General features: G+C 42.2%; 3 protein-coding genes across 3 annotated transcripts in view; 1 reads left to right on the top strand and 2 right to left on the bottom strand.

Annotated features, from left to right (window-relative positions):
- The window catches only part of mib2 (MIB E3 ubiquitin protein ligase 2), a 47,539-nt gene extending 42,716 nt beyond the window's left edge, over positions 1–4,823 (bottom strand). Inside the window, exon 1 of the mRNA XM_085935317.1 lies at positions 4,675–4,823. The gene's annotated coding sequence lies outside the window, so the exon portion shown is untranslated. The remainder of the gene's footprint in view (positions 1–4,674) is intronic.
- Positions 4,824–6,351: 1,528 nt separating this feature from the next.
- ubiad1 (UbiA prenyltransferase domain containing 1) lies at positions 6,352–9,414 on the bottom strand. Its single transcript, XM_085928531.1, has 3 exons — positions 9,187–9,414; positions 7,260–7,853; positions 6,352–7,175 (listed from the first exon to the last, which is right to left on the bottom strand). The coding sequence occupies exons 2-3, from the start codon at positions 7,792–7,794 to the stop codon at positions 6,688–6,690; spliced, it is 1,023 nt and encodes a 340-aa protein (XP_085784657.1). The 5' UTR covers positions 7,795–7,853; positions 9,187–9,414; the 3' UTR covers positions 6,352–6,687.
- Positions 9,415–10,777: 1,363 nt separating this feature from the next.
- On the top strand, positions 10,778–19,152 carry mmp23ba (matrix metallopeptidase 23ba). The gene is made up of 8 exons (XM_085913682.1): positions 10,778–11,168; positions 15,078–15,214; positions 15,951–16,090; positions 16,595–16,762; positions 16,823–16,987; positions 17,144–17,254; positions 18,351–18,477; positions 18,553–19,152. The coding sequence occupies exons 1-8, from the start codon at positions 10,992–10,994 to the stop codon at positions 18,725–18,727; spliced, it is 1,200 nt and encodes a 399-aa protein (XP_085769808.1). The 5' UTR covers positions 10,778–10,991; the 3' UTR covers positions 18,728–19,152.
- The last annotated feature ends 46 nt before the right edge of the window (positions 19,153–19,198 follow it).

Raw genomic sequence — 19,198 nt, 5'->3', positions numbered from 1 at the left:
TCACTGTGTCCCAAGAAGAAATGCTTTTAAATTCTAAGGGGATGATGTAATGTACCTTTTTAATCATTCCTGGTATTCAAGTCAAAATCAAGTCACATGCTGGGCCTTGTATGGTCAACTCTAGTATCTACTTAAACTGAAAAAACAAGTGATTAAATCATCACTGTCACTTCAACTCATCTCTGAGCTTTTCTTTTTATGTATATCGCTACTGTCTTATCTGAAGAAGTCAAAGTTGTTGTACGGGTTTGTACATATTGTAATATTCGGCACGGTGGAGGTGAAAAGTGAATCTACACCATGGAAGGACAGTGCTTAGCCGTGTCAGCTAGTCGGCCACAGCTCAGCTCGTAGCTGGTGCAGAGCAAGTAGCTTAGTGGCAAGCAATCCAAGGGAGGATGGGCGACTGTTCGACATGATTGTGCTATTTTTTTTTTTATGTGATGCAAGACTGTGTGCAAGTCTATTGGGTATGCACGCCAGGCAACGAGGTGGTGGTGATTTAAAAAAAAATAATAAATCAAATAAAATGTAATTCCAGAAATAAAACAGATATATTGCCTTACACACAAGAAAATGAGCCGGAAGAAGCTGAAAATTTGTCAACTTAGAAGACCATTGTCAAAGCGGCTTAATACAGTGGTGAGCTGCCCCGAGACTACAAAAGATGTCATTGTCCACAAACTGCCACGCTATATTGAACTGGAACGAAAGAACAACGTTGCTATGTGCAAACAAAACATTGCAACCGTTGGACCCCAAAAAGGCTATAAAAAAAATAAACATTTCACTTGCATGACTACTTTGTCAACAGGATGTTAAAGTCTGTGACAGGTCGGTACCTGTCAGCTGCCCAGTTTGAAACATGGAAATTTTTGTCAGGTTTCTGGCTGGGGGTATGTTCGAAATTTGTGGTAGCTGTGCAGTTGGCACAGCTGTGAGCTGTGCAACATATTTGTTTAGGCCCGCGGGAGCTGACCAACCACTGCAAACTCAGACCGCAGGCAGGGCAGGCATTAAAAAAAGATAAGGCGAGTGAATAGGTTCATTTAAAATCTATCACATATGACTCAAATGGGTTTCACACAGGGGCGTCGAAATTGAAATTTTACAGCAGAAGAATTACGGGCGCACTGTGAATCGACAAGCCAATTATTTAGATTTCCATTCATTCGCACTAAATTACTGATAAATAGGCTGAAGTGTAGAGCAGACGTTTGTCAGAATAATACCCATCCATCCATTTTCCGAACCGTTTGGCCTCATAAGGTCCGCAGGCGTGCTGGACACTATCCGAGCCGTCTTGGGGCGGTAGGTGAAGTATACCCTAAACGGGTCCCTTCCCGATTGCATGGCACATATAGACAACCTCACATTCACAATCTGAATTGGTCCATCGGCCTGCCATGCATGTCTTTGGAATTTGGGAGGAATCCAGAGTAACCCACACAGACACGGGGAGAACATGCAAACTCCACACAGGAAGGCTGGAGCCGGAATCGAACCCTGTGAGACAACCACCATGCTGCCCTTCAAAGAGTGATAATTAATTAATTAGATAATGATAATTAAGCTCATTTACTAGTCACACATTTGCAAGTAAATGGAAAATGTATGTGCACTGTCTCAATTTTTGGGGGGCTAAATGGCACCAATAAGTGGCAGTCTGGAGCCCCTTCTCGACTGCAACTGAGACCAAAGTCAATGTCACAAGGTTGACAACTTAACATTGCCCTTACCAATAAGAGCCTTGTGTCCACAGTCTTCTCCCATTCGCTTCCTTCTTCATACACCAGAACCTCGACAATGCAACCTAACTCCGGCATAATTCTCTGGTTTGTTAAAAAAAATGAAAGCCATAAAAAGCAGAACAGAAAGGTAATTGTGTAGCCTAAACGGGTTTGGTAAACTATTGCAGTGGCGAAAATGATAACAACACAAGATCAGCTGCCTTTCTATTACATCATCTGTGTGTCTCCAGCCATAACTAATAGGCTTAGGCCTGGTAAACACATATGGGCATTTTTTTTTTAATCTTAAAAAAATCTAATGATTTTATTTTTCACACTTTTTTTTTTGCACTCTTTGTAAAGTAGTTATTTTGTGTTTTATTGTATTTATCTTTCAATCATTTTATTATGTTTGTCACATAAAACGTGTTTCACTAATAACTGAAAAATATATCATGAATATTGTCATTAGTTTCATGTAATATTTAGGACAAATATCATAATCAGAATACATATCTATGTGGAATTTTCAGATTATAGGAGGTTAGAGAAATTATTTGGACTTGAACGCCTGTATGACCTTTGAGCCATTTCAATTTGTGTATGATTAAGTCTTGCATTACAATTTCAGAGGGGGAAAGCATCATTCACTTAAAGCTTTAAAAACAATCTGGTGGAGAAAAATGGTCACTTCCCGTTTACCTTTCAGGTTACTGATGTGCAGCAGAGACGAGGGGAAGCCCAACATAAAGGCAGGCTGTAGCTATCTACACTATCATATCAATGCATCCTCGATAAGTAGTGTCCCTACAAGATTCCAGTCAGACAAAAAAGGAGCTCCCTGAAGAGAGTGGCTGAGTAGGTGGGGAGGGTGCTTTTCCACAGACGCGATAATAGTCTTGTAAATATGCAAAACCAGATTGTCTGAAGAGGGATCCAAACTACAGCGAGCGTTGCTGCCCATGCCAGGACTAAATCCCAGCCTTGTGTCAGTAGGGATTACGACCATGGACAGAAAAGAGGGGAAAAGAGGAGGTGGCGGAGGTTGACCAGGGACAGTTGCTGCGCTTCGCTAGCATTCAGGTTGACGAGGGTCCTTTGCTCCCAATCTGTGGGATTGATGTTGTATTCCATCACATGAGGACGCCGGCTCCGGTCACTGACACGCTGTTTTTACTCATCAGTATGCAAAGGTGCACAAGTACCACAATAAGGAGATACTTCACATCCTGCAGAGACACCATTTGCAACCCAACCAATGGGCAAACAGGGAGGAGGGGCAAGGCAATTTGGGGAAGTGCTGCTATCTTGGATGGGGGGGTGCTCAGGGAAAAGAAAAAGGAAGGAGACTTTTCATGAATGAATACTTGACATGAAGGGTCAGAGGTGGGCATTTTACTCAATTTTGCTGGTCCATCATTAACATTCGCCAGCAATCTAGGCTCCCATCTGTCATTATTAGTCAGTCCGTTTTTTCAAGCCAAACAAAACTGTAATTGTGAATTTGTGTACCCACCATGACTGTTTTACTCACATACATTACATTTCACATAGTAGCTTACCGCAATTCTAATTACCATTATTTATAAATGTTTCTTACCTCAATCCCTTTGTTGCATGTGGCCAAAGGTACAATCCCGATGGATTAAAGTGCATTCTTAAATCCTCACCAGCTGCTTTTTACCGCATGATCATAATACCACCCAACCCTAACAGCAAAATATCTGAAGCTTGCAACGTAAAGCAAAACATCAACCGAATGATGGCTCGTAACCTGGAAAACTTGCTCCTCATAAATCAAGGTACCGCTAGTCAAGGAGTGATTACCTTGTCCCAATTTATTCACAATTTGACCGATTCTACTTGTACATCTGAAGACTTTGGCTACGTTCACACTGCGGCTCACTTTCAATTGTTTTGCCCATATGCGATTTGTATCAAACTTCTCGAAGACACATCCTACCCTGAATCGGATATTTATCAGAGTTTTTGCAATGTGACCACAGCCTGAACAGCCAGGTCGGATTCAGCCAACGTTTTCTTCATTTTGCATCATCCCAACATACTCGAGAATGTACCCGCACTGTTTTCATGTTTGGGACAAAACGCAACAATTTAGGGGCAGTCTGGAGCCCTGTTTCCTAAGTTAAAGATATTTGAGCAACAATATTTACTACAGCATGCAGGTCATCACTGTAAATAAGGAATGGTTTTCAATTGCCCTACCTAAATAAAAGGTACAATTACAAAAATTTAAACTGCACAATGTTGTAAACTTAGGACTAGTGATTGGTGCATTCATTTATTTATCCACCTTAAGCTAAATATGAAAGAAATCGAAATAATTGTTCAACCTACAACTTGGATCTAATGGTGCAATTGGCACAGCACAAAGATTTTCTAGACATGTTGAATGGCATACTCGTTGGCCAAAAGTGCTATTGATGGAAACAACTAGTGCGTTGTTCTCTACTCTCTCCATGCTGTTCTACTAGAGTGCTGAACTGTCTTATTCATCATGACAAAGATACGGACGGACCTTTTACTGAACATCAAGGATAAAGAATAGATGCTGCAAACAAACACATCCAAAAGACAGGCAACGTCATATGAGGGGGGGGCACAACCCTGTAGTCGCCTGTCAGGTGAAAACCACCTGCCTCCGCTCTCAGCCACAGACATGACTGGAAAAGATCCCAGAAAGCACTTTCTTCACACTAAGTGCTCGTTAGTCAATTGAGAGAACATGTTGCCCGTAGTTTTCTGAATAGAATGTATCGAAGCAAACGGACTAACAGAGATCGACATGTTTAGTGTGCCTGGAGATGACTGAGGTTCTGGTGCGTGTTATTAGCTTGTCAAACGCAGACGCTAGCAAGCTAACCCATGTTTGGCAACGTTTATTGACGTGGACAACAATTTCTTTCACAGTGCACTTACTCACCGGATCTTTGTCAGGAGTGTCTACTTTGTGCCGAGAAATAATCCCATGTTTCTTGCTCCGATCACCAACGATATAGGTGCTTTTAAAGGAAATAAACGTGTACTAAACTGGGGGGGTTGCAGCGCACGGCCATGACAACACGCCCATGTTTGACGTCACGAGACGATGCATTTGTGTGCTCTCGTTAACATGGAAACGGAGTTCTGTTGTGTGAATACTGAACGCATTCACACATAGATGCTATTGTGATTCTTTGTTTTTATTTGCCTCACATGGTAAATACGATTCCCAATTTTAACATTTCTCAATCTACATAGTACTTGCCGTTTCACCACAATTTAATATTTTACATTCACAATTGTTCTATTCATTCCCTATGGGATACTGAAATGTTCAGCATCCCACATGTTTAAATTCAATTGAGCATTAATTCATAGTAAACGTTGGCTTGGTTTCAAAGATCCATTCTGCAACAGGCATGATGATGAAGGTGATGGACCTTTACAATGCCCATTTCAGCAGACCTTGGAGTCACAATGGTGAGAGAAGACCTGTACTTGGGAGCCACTGGTTTAATTCCTGCCTCTTTCTTACTTCATTCCCCTAGTTTAAAATGATACTTTCAGAACTTGACCCTAGTGTGAAACCCTAACTTTAATTTGAAACCCTACTTTGAAACGCTAACCCTTGTTTGAAACCTTAAGCCTACCCAACCCCTAGTTTAAACCCCTACTTCAAAACCCTAATCTTAGGTTGAAAAGCTGACTTTAGTTTGGAACCATACTATGACACTTAACCAATAACCCTGACCCGTAATCTTTTTCCGCTTACCCTAACTCCTAACCCCTTACCCTAACCCCTAATGAATCTAGAATAGATGCAAAATGGCTTTGGAAAGCAGGATCATCAGTTCTTTCAGTATAAAGTGAACAGATTGAGCTTCAGACCTATTTCTAAGCATACATTGTGAATGCCAAAAAAGGGACAAAATTGGAGTTTTAAAATAACTTAATATAGTTGCTCAAATACAGCAGAGAAAAATGTAGAGTAAAAACAACTTATCAGCAAACTTCACTTTCCATGACGTTTCAGTGGTTGTCCAATAGCACCCCTAGCTGGTCAATGCATGCCACGAGACGTTTTGTTTATAACAAAAATTACATTGTCCATTTTTAATCAAAATCCTTAGCAAAACACTAAATCAAGAGAAACAAGTATTGTATTTGGAATGCCTGCTCCCTCATGCATGAACAGAAGAAAATGCACTGCCATTCAAAAGTTTGGGGTCACCCAGACAATTTAGTGTTGTCCATGAAAACGAACATAGGCTAATTGCACAAGGGTTTTCAAATCATCCGTTAGCCTTTTAACACAATTTGCAAACACAATAGACTATTGGAACACAGGAGGAATGGTTGCTGTAAATGGGCCTATTGCATTAAATAGATGTTTGCTGCTAGAATAGTCATTTACCACATTAACAGCATAAATGTATTCCTGATCAGTTTGATTTTATTTTCATTGAAATAATCACATATTTATTTCAAAAATAAGGACATTTCTAAATGACCCCAAACTTCTGAACAGTTGTTTTGTTAATACAGTCGCTCAATAGAATATGCTCATGATTCCACTTTGATCCATGTTTCAACAAAATAAAAAAAATAAGACAAAGTATTAAACCATCAGCAACTTTTATTTCAACGCAAAGAAACACTATTTGGCTGGCAACCACCAAAAAGGAATATCCCACTGTACAAATTAACAGTATGATCAATGAAAAGAGTACCAAGCCTATTTCATTGATGTCTTCAGGCATCTGCATTAGAAGAAACATGGCAATGAGGTGTTTCTATTAATACTGATTAAATAAACTCCTGTGTTCACTGTTAGAGATAAAAAGCCAAACTTATTTCTACAGTACACATAAACAAGACAATAATTTAAAGAGTATGAAGAATACAAAGTAGTTTCATATATATATATTTTTTTTTCTTTTTTACAATATTTCAATCAAAGTAAGGGCAGGCTGCCCCGAGGTGCCAGAATGATGCCAAAGACATAGAACAGTCCCATGAGCAGGTTGAGCTTGGCTGTCTGCTGGGGGATTTTGGTGTAGCACCGGCTGCGAAACTGCTTCTCCAGGGGGAAGGCCATGGGCAGAGAGAGCAGGGGCAGTGCCATGCTGATGGTGTAGCGGGTCGCCAGTATGCAGAAAAGCACATAGGGGACGAAGAGCAGCAGGTTGTAGAGCACGTAGGAAAGCGTCGGCCCGATGAGGATGGCCAGTGTGACGATGCCCGCCTGCTTGTCCGAGTCCATGTCTCGGGTGTTATTGCTGTGGAGGATGGCCTCCGTGTTGAGGGCCAGTGGGACGGCGTAGACCAACGGCAGGACCGATAGGTAGCCCACCTGCACGGCGTGGGCGAACATGACGGCCAGCGGACCGAACGTGATGAGAATGACCACGTCTCCCAGGGCCACGTACTTTAAACCAATCCCTGAGGATTAAAAACACATACCATTAGGCCAGCCGCGCAAGAGTGGAAAATGTACAGCAATGGATGGATGAGGGATGTACTTACCTCCAGTGTATAAAAAAGAGCTGGAGAGACCCCCGAAGTAAATCAGGGCAAGGTGTTCCAGTCTGAGTGTAGACAGGAAGAAGAGCAATGTGGCACATAAGCACCCCAATGAGTATAACAAGGCTCCAAACATGACAACGTCCTGCGGCGCCAGGATCTCGTCCACCAGAGTCCTATCGTCGCTTTTCTTGTGGTCGATGCCTTTGGAGAAGTCGTAGTAGGTGTTGACCAGGTTGCCGGCACCGTGCACGAACAGCACAGCCACCGCGCACACCATGAGGACAACCAAGTCCACCGAGCCATCCAGCTTGTACGCCAGTGCGCTGCCGAGGGCCACCGGCGTGAGCGAGGCGCTGAAACTCCACGGCCTGAGCGCCAGCACGTAAGCGGCGCATGTGTGCTTGACGTCGGAGGCCACTCGGGCCATCCTGGACACGTGGCTGGCGCCAGAGACGTGCCACGGTTGCCCATTGTGGCCGTTCGATCCGGCCACTACAAACGTTTCTGTCATGCTGTATTTGTGCTCTTTGGCCATTTCCTCAGCCAGCTATTTATAGAAGCGGTGTTGACACCCAATGTCAAAGTCAGGTGTTCCTGGAGAAGAAAGAACAAACATTTGTCACGCATGCTTTCATTTTACCCACACACATCACAATCAAAGACTATTTGGGCTTCAACCAAATCAAAGAGTGGAATGAGCCGCATACAAAAGAAATGTTTAAATTCATGAGCTTCGTAAATTGCTTTGTCATGACTATTATTTGTGATGTAACTCCAGGTTTCCTTGACATTTATCACTAATCGCAAGGTATGGGTACCAAACCTGGTACTTTTGGTACGGTCAGATTTGATCGGTACCTACAGAGCACCAATTCACATCAAATCCAATTGAATTGTGTTTTTGCATCGCTCTACAATAATTTGTGACTGAGCAACAGCGCAGGAGTAGAGTTGTTATTTTCCATGCACACCAAAGTAATGTCACCCATTGCCACACTAAAATTATATTTCCGGGTTGAACTTGGAAAGAAGCGCAATTCCACGGATTGTTCAGACACCTGCCACCAAGCCACATAAATACAATATATGAAGTATTTTGCAAGGATGGTAACGCTGTACACTTTCCAGCATGCTTTGACCGAGCGCGAGGAGATTTACTTCTCTGCTGGTTCTGGTCAGTGGGTGTGTGTGTGCCCAGCGCAAGCAACGAGAAGTCCATCGTCCCCTGCCGAACCAAATCATGAATGGGAACCTCGCTGCATGTTTTGCATTAAATTGCCGTACAATAAGGTGTGCCGATGCACATGGCAACTTAAACACAGTGGTAATAATATTAAAAGTGTATGTCAGTTCGCCAAAGTATGCATTTTGCAACATACATTCAGACTCAGGGACACAGAGATCTTAAGGTAATGGTAAATTTGATTTTTCTGCTTCATTTTAGCCCCTTGTGAAAATGTAGTCTGACTACAATTGCTACACCGTGAGTCTAACTTCTTCTACATTTCAAAAATGTTGTCCTTTTAGATATTTTTAAACGTAACATTTCACGAGGACTAAAGAACCATAACATAAATCTATAGTCATAATTCAGTTTGACATGGTTGAGTAATGCCACTAATATTGCACGACCTTGTAAAAAAACAAACCGAAAAGAAGTATTGGATTCATAAGACTGCACCTTATTGTCATTCATGTGAGAGTTGGTTATATTTCACTAGGTCACACAATATTTACAGTGACACTACACGAACACGGAAATCAGTAGCACACGAGTACATTAGTATCGTTCGCTTCATTTCTTATTTGGAGGCCAACAAATGAGATTATCGGATTAAAACTAACTGATTAGCCACTGAAGGAAGCTAACGGTTCACCTGGTGTGGACAGCGTGGAAGAGGAAACGTCATACGACACTATTTCTTACGTGTTATGGCCTCCCCAGAAAAGGTGAAGAGTCCATTGGATCACAGGCAAGCATCGCTAGCCACACTCGGAGCCGAAAAAGACGAGAAGAGGGGTCAAATGCTACGTGTAAACTTGGAGGGGATTCGTCTGGGTGGCCATTCACCCCTGATGAGTCTGACCGGCACCATTTCCTCCGTGTCACGTCCGACAGTCTAAAAAGCTCGACAGGAACACACGGAGTACTAAATGTTCCGGCCTTTTCCTGTCATGTAATGAGTAATGCACGTGTACTGCACACTTGACGCTTTTACTTAACAAAAATAGAATAATTATTTACTCCAATTAAATTACATATCAAATATATTGTTTCCAATCAGTTTTAAATACATCTTAAATATATATTTCAGTTTCAGCTACAAATTGTTGAAAATAGTGGCTATAGATTTATATCCTTCATCATATCGTCGATTTTTCCACTCGCACAGTACAAGGGATTTTTTAATTTGTACGTAAATCTAATTTTGATTATTTGCTGTAATGTGGGATTTCGGAGAAATCATTTTTCACACTGTATATTTATGTTCCAGTAAATGCAAGCCAGAAAGAAAGAGCGCATAAAGGACAGAGAATGTCCAAACTTAGTTTGGGATCATTTCACACAAAAAAAAAAAACAGGGTAAAATGCAATGTGTCTACGATCAAGTAAAAGTGCTTTGACACAATTGCACATTTGCAGTAATCCCATCAAAGGTGGTCAAGCAGAAACCCAGCCATCTGTGTACTTTTAATTTCTTTAGTATTGAACAAACGTTGGAAAACAAACACCAAAAAAGCACATCCGTACATGAGCTGCGAGAACACGTTTTTCAACATGCAAGGTGGCAACCAGACATTCACCTACCTTTTCAAGCCACACTACAATGTCAAACAGATACAAATACTTGCACCTTGCATAGTTTGTATTGCACTATGATGCTTAACACTTTGAAATAATACTTGATGGATTTCCATCTGTTAAGGATTCGTGGGGGTTATGTTTCAAACAGCTAACTGAGCTGAGGGTACAGGCAAGCATGTCTCTATAGACCTAAACTTATTGAGCCTCATTTAAGATGCTGAGTGGAGGTGCTGGGGAATGTCAACATAGAGGAGTGGAAGTGAATTCCAAAGGCAACCTGTGAAGCTCCAGTGAACGCTGTCATTTCTTTACAAATATGTGAGTGGTGGTACTCACTTTTGTTAATTCTACCTTTGCTGGATAGGCCAGCAATCCAGAGACTGAACTATTTGTATACAATCAAAAACTAAATCTTCCTTACGTTTCTGTATTTAATCATGTTAATTATTTAATAAAAATATGATCATAGTTTGCAGTACTGTGTAACTTGAGTTCATTATGGAGTACTGCAAGGTTGTTTTTTTAACCTCTCCCTGCTCATGACATAATCTGAGTACTTTTGCCACCTCTGGCGAAAAGCAGTAGAGCTGCATAACGAGAAAAAAAAATAGAAAACTTAAAAGCCAAGTTTGAAGTTTTGGGCCACGTGCTACTACTGCAAGCCAGGCTGCAGCCAGACTAGAGAAGTGTGCTGTGGCTCCAGGATGGACAGAGCGCGTTTGGTTCCAATTAGAGCGTCTCGACTTTGACCTGCTGCCCTGTGCGCAGTAATGTGAAACCAAGCCTGTGGCGCGGCGCGGTGCGGCGCGGCGATCAGGCGAGCGGAGCTGCATCGTGCGCACTTAACATACACTCACTTCCCTTCCCACTCGGGACCTGCAGAGGCTCCGGCGGAGCGAGCGCAATGGCCGAGGAGTAGCCGCTCGATGGATCGTTTTCCGACGCCGTTCTCCGGGAGGTGCCACCGCACCGCCGCCGCGGCCATGTGGGGTAGCTGTCCGAGGAGGAAGTGGGGGTGGACGACTGTGCTGGCGGCCGCCCTGCTCAGCCTCCTGCTCGGAGGGATGCCCCGGAGCGCCGCGTTCCCCTCGTGGAGGACCGAGGTATGCTGGGGGGGGGGGGACCCTCTCTGGTGTCATTTCTATTCTCCCGTTTGCTGGGGTATACCATGCCGACTGCATTTTACTTACTGGCTCCCACTCAAGATTCAAAACTGATGGAGATCATTAGATGTATGGAAAGGCATTGATGCATTTATCATTCATATCCACCTTAAAGTCCAAATTGTCCTCACTGGTAGAAAATGTAGAAAAGTTCCCGTCATACAAATGTTCAGACAAGATATCCAACTTTATCTCCATACACTAGTTCACGCTGTCCTCACAAGTCAAACAGTTCAGCACACTAGTTCAACGACTTACAAACGTCTTACCCATTGCGTTATCTTCCCTCTCCTGGTGCCACTTTTGACCTTTGGGTATATCATTAAAACTCACTAGGAAACAACTGTTCTGCACTACTACTAATACTATTGTGCTACTAGTACTAGCAGTGACACAATTCTACTAGTCTAGTGCTTCTCTAGTACTAGTAGCATGCAGATGTCAACTAGTGCACTGCTTTGTGGACTGTATAAGTGCTGCTAAACCTTTTCTACTACTTGTTTCTTCCCAGCCGTATACCGTACAGAAGCGGAAGAGGCTTACAAATGCATGTCCTTTTTCTTATTGGACAAATGTTTTCGTCTTCTAGCATACTATATTTCCATTTCCCATATTGCGCTTTTTTTTTTTAGGGTCAGGCTAGGCCTCTAACATACTGGACGGCATTGTGAAGTTTTTGATTGGGACAATGTATTTTATTCATATGACAAGTGTGCCTCAAACCTTCTGTGTGATTGCAGAAATTCATTCATTGAATGCACCATTATTATTATCATATTTATTACATGAATCTATTATTTGTCTGAACTGCTTATTTATATTTTAAAATCATCCAATAGCTATGGCGGGCGAGGGAATGGCACACACGTGGACACATGAGAAGTCTTCAAGTTGTCTACAGTTATACAGGAGTGATTACACCTTGGAGAAATGTTGCACCAAGTGGACTGATATGAAACATGGCTCCAACATGAGAGATGTTAATTCAAACAAAGGAGAGGATTTTCCCCCAAAAATGTGAATCGTTACACATATTGCAGAAGATGGTGGTTGCTTGCAGTCAAATCTGTCTAAAATCTGAACCCAGTACAAACATTATTAATCCATTTAGCCCTGGAGAAAAAAAAAACTGTGAAAACATTCCTTTTATGAAAGAAATTGGCCAGATCTCAATCCAATAGAAAATCTTTGGTGGAAGTTGAAGAAAATGGTTCATGACAAAGGCTCCAACCTGCAGAGATGACCTGGCAAAAGTAATCAGAGAAAGCTGGAGCCATATTGGTGAAGAGTACTGTTTATCACTCTTAAAGTCCGTCTGTCCCTCTGAGACTGCCAGCTGCTAGAAAAGCCAGACGTGGTGCAACAGAGTGCTCGCGCTGTGTTAAAGTGTTCTTTTGTTGTTTCATAATTCCATTTCCCACCCTGAAAATTGAGTAATTCCATATTTGTTTCTACTGCTTGGACGAAAAATATGAAAGTACTGACAACCATATGCGCGTTTTCTTGATTCCTATTGGTGTTTCTTAAAGTTACAAAGTCACCATTTAAAATGACTTGTTTTGCGTCATGTCTTGCAATCTTTTCTATTGTTGTTGTTTTTTTTTTCCAACAAAATGAAACAACTGAGTAAACATCCTTCGAGACTGGCTATTTTGTCATTTCTGCCAGGGCTTGTTACTAAAGTAACCAAATATCTCACTTTCTGGGGGCTGCATATTTAAATTTCACTACTCAATTCACGCAGGGATCCAGCCTTGACTATGTCTACGTTGATTTATTGTTGGCCCGGTACTGGGCCTGGGCATCCAACCGTGCCTCCCTCTGGCTGTGATAATGATGAGGAATAGCTTTATTTCATTTCCTTCGCGACACGCTCTCATTCTGTGTCAATCAGTGGTGCTCCTGCGGGGTTACATAACATCCTGAGATAAGCATCTGCGGCAGGAGGGCCGGCCAGACAAATGAGATTAGTACCTAATGACTCTTTTCATTTCCTTCTAAATATATATAAAAAAAAAAAAAAAAAAAGGAAGAATAGAGACGATTCAAGGATTTAGGACCTGATCGCCTAAAGATGCTCACTGAGTGTTGGTCAAAAATGTTTACCCTTCAAGTCTGCTGTTTAGTCTAGAGTGCCTCATAGTTTATGGTACATCATTACTTGTTAGCATGTGTAATTTGAAATGAGCTACACATGTCGGAAATATCGGCGCTGGCACATGCAACATGGTGGGGGAATTCATTCAAATTTATTAGTGAGCATGTTATTCCCTTACGTCAGATATTGTCAACGGGTGGTCCGCGGCCCTCTAGTGGTCCGTGGCGGTATTGCACGTGGTCCGCGAAATTGGAAATGGAAAATAATTGTAACATTTTTAAAAATCAAATAGATGTATTCTTTAGACTTGATTTATTTTCCAGCTAATTTTGTGAATCATTTACCCATCCAGATTTTGTCAAAGGTAGCTGAGATTCCCAAAATAGACATACAGATGCAAATAAATAACCTGTACAGGTTGATCCTCCTTCGGTGCAAAATAAAACAATATTCCGTGAAAGCGGTGGTCCCCGAATTGCTTCTTGGTTATAATGGTGGTCCCTTGGACCTGCCTTACATCAACTGAAGTGGGGGAATAAAAAGCACTTGCATGTAACCGTGCAAGTACATTGTGGGACCGACCGTGTGTCCTCTGGGTTCACTATTTTGGAAAGGAAGCGAAGGAAGCGTTGCATCCATTTATCTTGATTGGGTGAGGCAGAAACAGGAAGCTGAGAGTTTCGAGCAAATTGTAACTGTGACTAAGTGCTCTTTGCTAGTTTTCCATAAAGCTGAAGGAAAGACTGACAAGTTTTTCCAATGCATATTTCTTATCACAATGCAGACACTTGTGCAAAATATGCAGTTCGTCTCAAATGCACAGTATAAACCTTCCATTCTTGTGGGAAGATTTCCTTGAAGTTCTTCTACTCCAAATGTATCCAAGTATGGGCCTTTTTCAAACTATTCCCACAATAGCATAGTAAGTTGACACCATGGCGTAAAAGACAAAGCATAAAGAATGCACGACTGTTGTGCAAAGACTTATTTCGCTGCGACAGACACACTCATGCTCATCATTAACCTGTCTATGGAATTTTGCATTGTTTGTTAGCATGAAGCTAAATTGACATTATTAAAGCCAACGTATCTGGCTGTTGTAAATACAGAACTTGGAATTGACTTTAAGGTTTAGTTCAAAAGTAAACGTCAAGGAAAAGCTCGGAGTGTCTTTTTTGAAGAATAGTTTCGATTGACTGGTATCTCAAGCTACCTCTGTACTGTAATATCTTTATCAAGGTGATAGAGAAGCATTGAGTCATAGTTGGGAAAGTCAATGCCATCTCAGTCAAAGTGCATAACCATATGAAATATTGCTGCCAAGTCAAACCTGAGTCAAGTCACAGTTTATTTATGAGAGTACTGAACCATCAAGGTTTACAAAAAGTCTGTAATCCAGGTGTTATTACCTGGAATTTGTACTCCAAAGCCCCATCATACTTCATGTTTGGAAAGCACTTTCACTGCTGACCTCTTCATTTTCCGTGGGATGGAATTCCAGTGCATGAAAACATAGTAAGTGTCTCACTTGCGAGGCAGTGAAATAGTAGCAACCCTGCACTGTTGTTACCGTTATATGACAAATGGAATTTATACTTGCAAGCCTTCTGACGCTTGTATTCTGCCAAAAATCCATCGCCCTCAATTTCCGAGCAAGCTTCCTCAAACCTGCTTCGAGCTGCCGCCAAAGTCCTAAATTCTCTTTGAGGGCCCGTGTGAGGTGATTAATCAAAGGTTTTTCTTTGTCCAAGGAAGAAGCTTACACCACTGTGTTGCTCATCGGAATGCGCAAAGAGGCCCACTCGCAAGTGCTGCACCTCTCCAGGAACAAGCGCTACACCCTCACCCCGGAGAAGCTCAAATGGGACAAGTTCAAGCTCACATACAAGTATCCTTGTCAATATTTCCTACCAAGCGTCGTTGCATACGCAGGGGAACCGCTGTGTTCAAAATCGAGACGTCGTTTGTCTTTAGAATACATTTTACGCAATTAGGGAACCTTGACAGTAACTGTGGAAGCTAATTGCTGCTCAAATAAATTAATACTCTGGTCTATAAACGGTGATATGAGTCTAACTTAAAAAGTTGTATCTCAAAGCAGCTTTATGCATTGAAATAAATGCAAATGCCAGTAATCCGTTCCAGACTCCCCCCAAAATGGAACAACTAAAAAAATATCCTATCTAAAAAAAAACTGTCACTTATATCTCAAGGCTCCATTTCATTTCTTGTGAATACAATAAGATAATGAATGGATGGATGGATGGATGGATGGATGGATGGATGGATGGATGGATGGATGGATGGATGAATGGATGGATGGATGGATGGATGGATGGATGGATGGATGGATGGATGGATGGATGGATGGATGGATGGATGGATGGATGGATGGATGGATGGATGGATGGATGGATTGTTGTCTGACCTCCGAACAGTAAACTTGAGGGGCATGTGACCTTCGTGGTTTCACTGTACCTGCATACAAGATCCATGTGTTATCCACTTAGAAATGAAGGGACTTCAAGGTCATCCAAATAAAAATGATGACATGTAGAATAACAGGAAAAATGACTTGTATGATCTTCCTGTGCTGTAATGTATTGTCTTTTGTTTTGAATCAGATTGTTGTCCTACCCTACAAACCTGATCAATGCCACGGACACGCGACGAGGCATTGCCAAGGCTTTCACCATGTGGAGCGACATCTCACCCTTCAGCTTCCGAGAGGTGCCAGCGGACCAGGAGGCGGACATTAAGATCGGTGGGTAGAGGACCTCCAACTCATTTTGTGCCATTGTGCCTCATGACATTTTTGAATCAAAAACACAGAGGCTTAACAACCTCCATCCTACTTTTTTTTGGAGGTTACGTTACTTGGTTACCATGGTTTTGATAGCATAAAAGTCAAGCACAAGCTAGCTTTTAAACAACATGTGACATGTAATACCATTGTTTTTTTCTCAAAGAGAAACAATGTGGTGTGTCCACACTACGGCTCGGGGGCCATTTGTGACCCACTGTTTTTTAGCGACCCACAACACTGACTAAAAATAACATTTGACATAGCCCTCAATAATACTTCAAAAAGGGTGGGTGGATGTAGGAATTGCATTATTTATTTACCATGGCCTCTTTTAAATAACAGAAACCTGGACTTTAAGCAGGGGTGTGTAGACTTATTATATCCACATAATCTGTACATTTATATCAAGTGGGAGTACTTTTGGGCTCTGAGGCTACAGTTGCATGTTTGTGTTTTTGGCAGGTTTTTACCCGGTCAACCACACAGACTGTCTGCAGTCATACTTGCACCACTGTTTCGACGGCATCACGGGAGAATTGGCTCACGCCTTTTTCCCGCCGACAGGCGAGATCCACTTTGACGATCATGAATACTGGATTCTGGGGAACATGCGGTTCAGCTGGAAGAAAGGTACGCTCAGCCGGGGTTTTCCGGTGAATGCGCGCTAAGCGGCCGTTTGCTTTGTTGCAGGGGTTTGGCTGACGGACCTGGTCCACGTGGCGACACACGAGATAGGCCACGTGCTGGGACTTATGCACTCCAGAGACCCGAAAGCAATCATGCACTTGAATGCAACGCTGACCGGCCGCAAGCTGATCACGCAGGACGAAGTGTGGGGTTTGCACCGTCTCTACGGTAATGATCCAAATCTTTCGATTAGAACACGACAGTGGAAATTGTGTCTGTCGTCATTTCTCAAGGATTAAGAACTGACTGCTATCATGATCCACTTGGCATGTGTTGAATTGAGAGTATTTGCTCACATTTATTTTGCTCCTCTGTCTTCTCCAGGATGTTTGGACCGGTTCTTCATTTGTCCGGCGTGGGCTCGTAAAGGTTTTTGTGAAAGCAAGCGCAAGCTGATGCAGAAGCACTGCCCCTCCAGCTGTGATTTCTGTTATGGTAAGATAGCGCCGGTCTAAGGAGAGGGAGGGAAGTTTGAAGACTTTTTTTATCTCCGTTTGCCAAAGCAGAAATGTGAGTCCAAACTAGTAAAAGTACCGATACGATATAAGTTCTGCAGACACGGTTCATAGCAAATCAATGACAACAATGAGTCAGTTGTGTAGATTTGCTACAAAGTCATGTCAGAGATCCCCTCTTGCACAACACAAAATGGCTCCACCCGCTTTGTTGTTGCTTTCCGATGTTTCGGCCGTCAACAGGGGACAGAGCGGGGAGGCAGGAGGATACGATTCCTTGGCTCACTCTAATCTGTTCTTCATTGTTGATTGGGAGACGTCGTACGGCTGTGGAAAATTCCTGAGCCCTTCCAAAACCGCTGGAATTTTAGACTGTGGCTCCAGGGTTAGAGACACACCAGGTCAATTTGGATTTCTGCTTCATTAGAGAGAGTGACTCTTCTCTAAGCGGACTTTCACTTGATAGCGAGGTTGGCCATAGCTCAGAGAGAAGTTATTAAAAAGAAATACATTTTTTTATTGGGATAAGTAGGGGTGTGCATTTCTTCAATAAAATAGAATGTGACACGTATTTCCCACGTGAGTTGTGATACGATTCAAATTACATTTAGTCGGACGCATATACTGCACGTACACATCAATGTATACACACACACACACACACACACACACACACACACACACACACACACACACACACACACACACACACACACACACACACACACACACACACACACACACACACACACACACACCACTCACACGCACTTCACATAGCCTTGCATCCAAAAATCTTCACCAACTGTCTTAATCAATGCTTTGCCGTTTTTGTCTTCTTCTATCTTTTAGCAGTTTGCAAACAAAACACTGAAATGGAGCACGGGTCTGCATTTACATTAAACAACCTGCGAAACTTACCCAATCAGAAAATAAAATTCAAATTTGAAACTTACCTCGCAAGAGCATCTCTGCAAGCTCTAAGAATGACAATCAGTCGCAATATTTTGATGTTAACTACATTAAAACTTGTGGCCAGCAAGTACATAATTGACGTTTTTTTTTTCCCCCTTCAGAATTCCCTTTCCCAACTGTGGCTCCCACTCCGGCACCTCCGAGGACCAAACACAAGCTTGTGGTCGAGGGAAAAAAGCTGACGTTCCGCTGCGGGAAAAAAATAGCATCGAAGAAAGGCAAAGTATTGTGAGTACCGTCACCATTTTCCTCACCTCATTTGTTGTGCTGCTTCTTCACTGAGTGCCATCTCCCAACCTTCAGCTGGTACAAGGACGGCGAGCTTCTGGAGTTCTCCCACCCAAATTACATCTCTTTGAAGGACGACCACATTACTATCGTGGCCAATGCCATCAACGAGGGCACGTACACCTGCATCGTGAAGAAGAAAGACAAAGTTCTCACCAATTACTCATGGAGAGTGCGTGTGCGCTTCTGAAGGCCTCACTGGCTCATTTCATTCACTTGGGCACATATTTCTTTTGTACTTTCTGTTCCATGTATTGTTGACAGTCATTGTGCAAATGTCATTTCATGACGTGAGGAAAATAAACAATTCATGATCTTAAGTATTTTTGGGCACTAAAAACAGTTGGGAGATCCCACAGCGCATCCTCACATTGTTTTTGGTATTGTAATTTAAGTTTGTGTATTTCAAAAAAAAAAAATTAAGAATAGCCTCCCATTCCCACTGATAGCATTTCCTCAGTTTTCTATGAAGTACAATATTAGACAGTGATACTTTCCTCATTAAAAACACAGAAATTCGATTTTTTTTTGTGGGGATGGGGGTCTGAACATTTGAAACTGTTCTTGTATTGGATCTCTTTACATTATGGATGGCCAGCATAATCATCTTGGAATAATAACCATTAAAGATGGAAAACAAACTGATTCCAGTGCTTTAATT

This window comes from Syngnathus leptorhynchus, chromosome 1, assembly GCF_054491065.1.
Source record: "Syngnathus leptorhynchus isolate UIUO chromosome 1, UIUO_Slep, whole genome shotgun sequence".
NCBI lineage: Eukaryota > Metazoa > Chordata > Actinopteri > Syngnathiformes > Syngnathidae > Syngnathus > Syngnathus leptorhynchus.
This window is presented reverse-complemented; position numbering and strand designations above follow the sequence as displayed.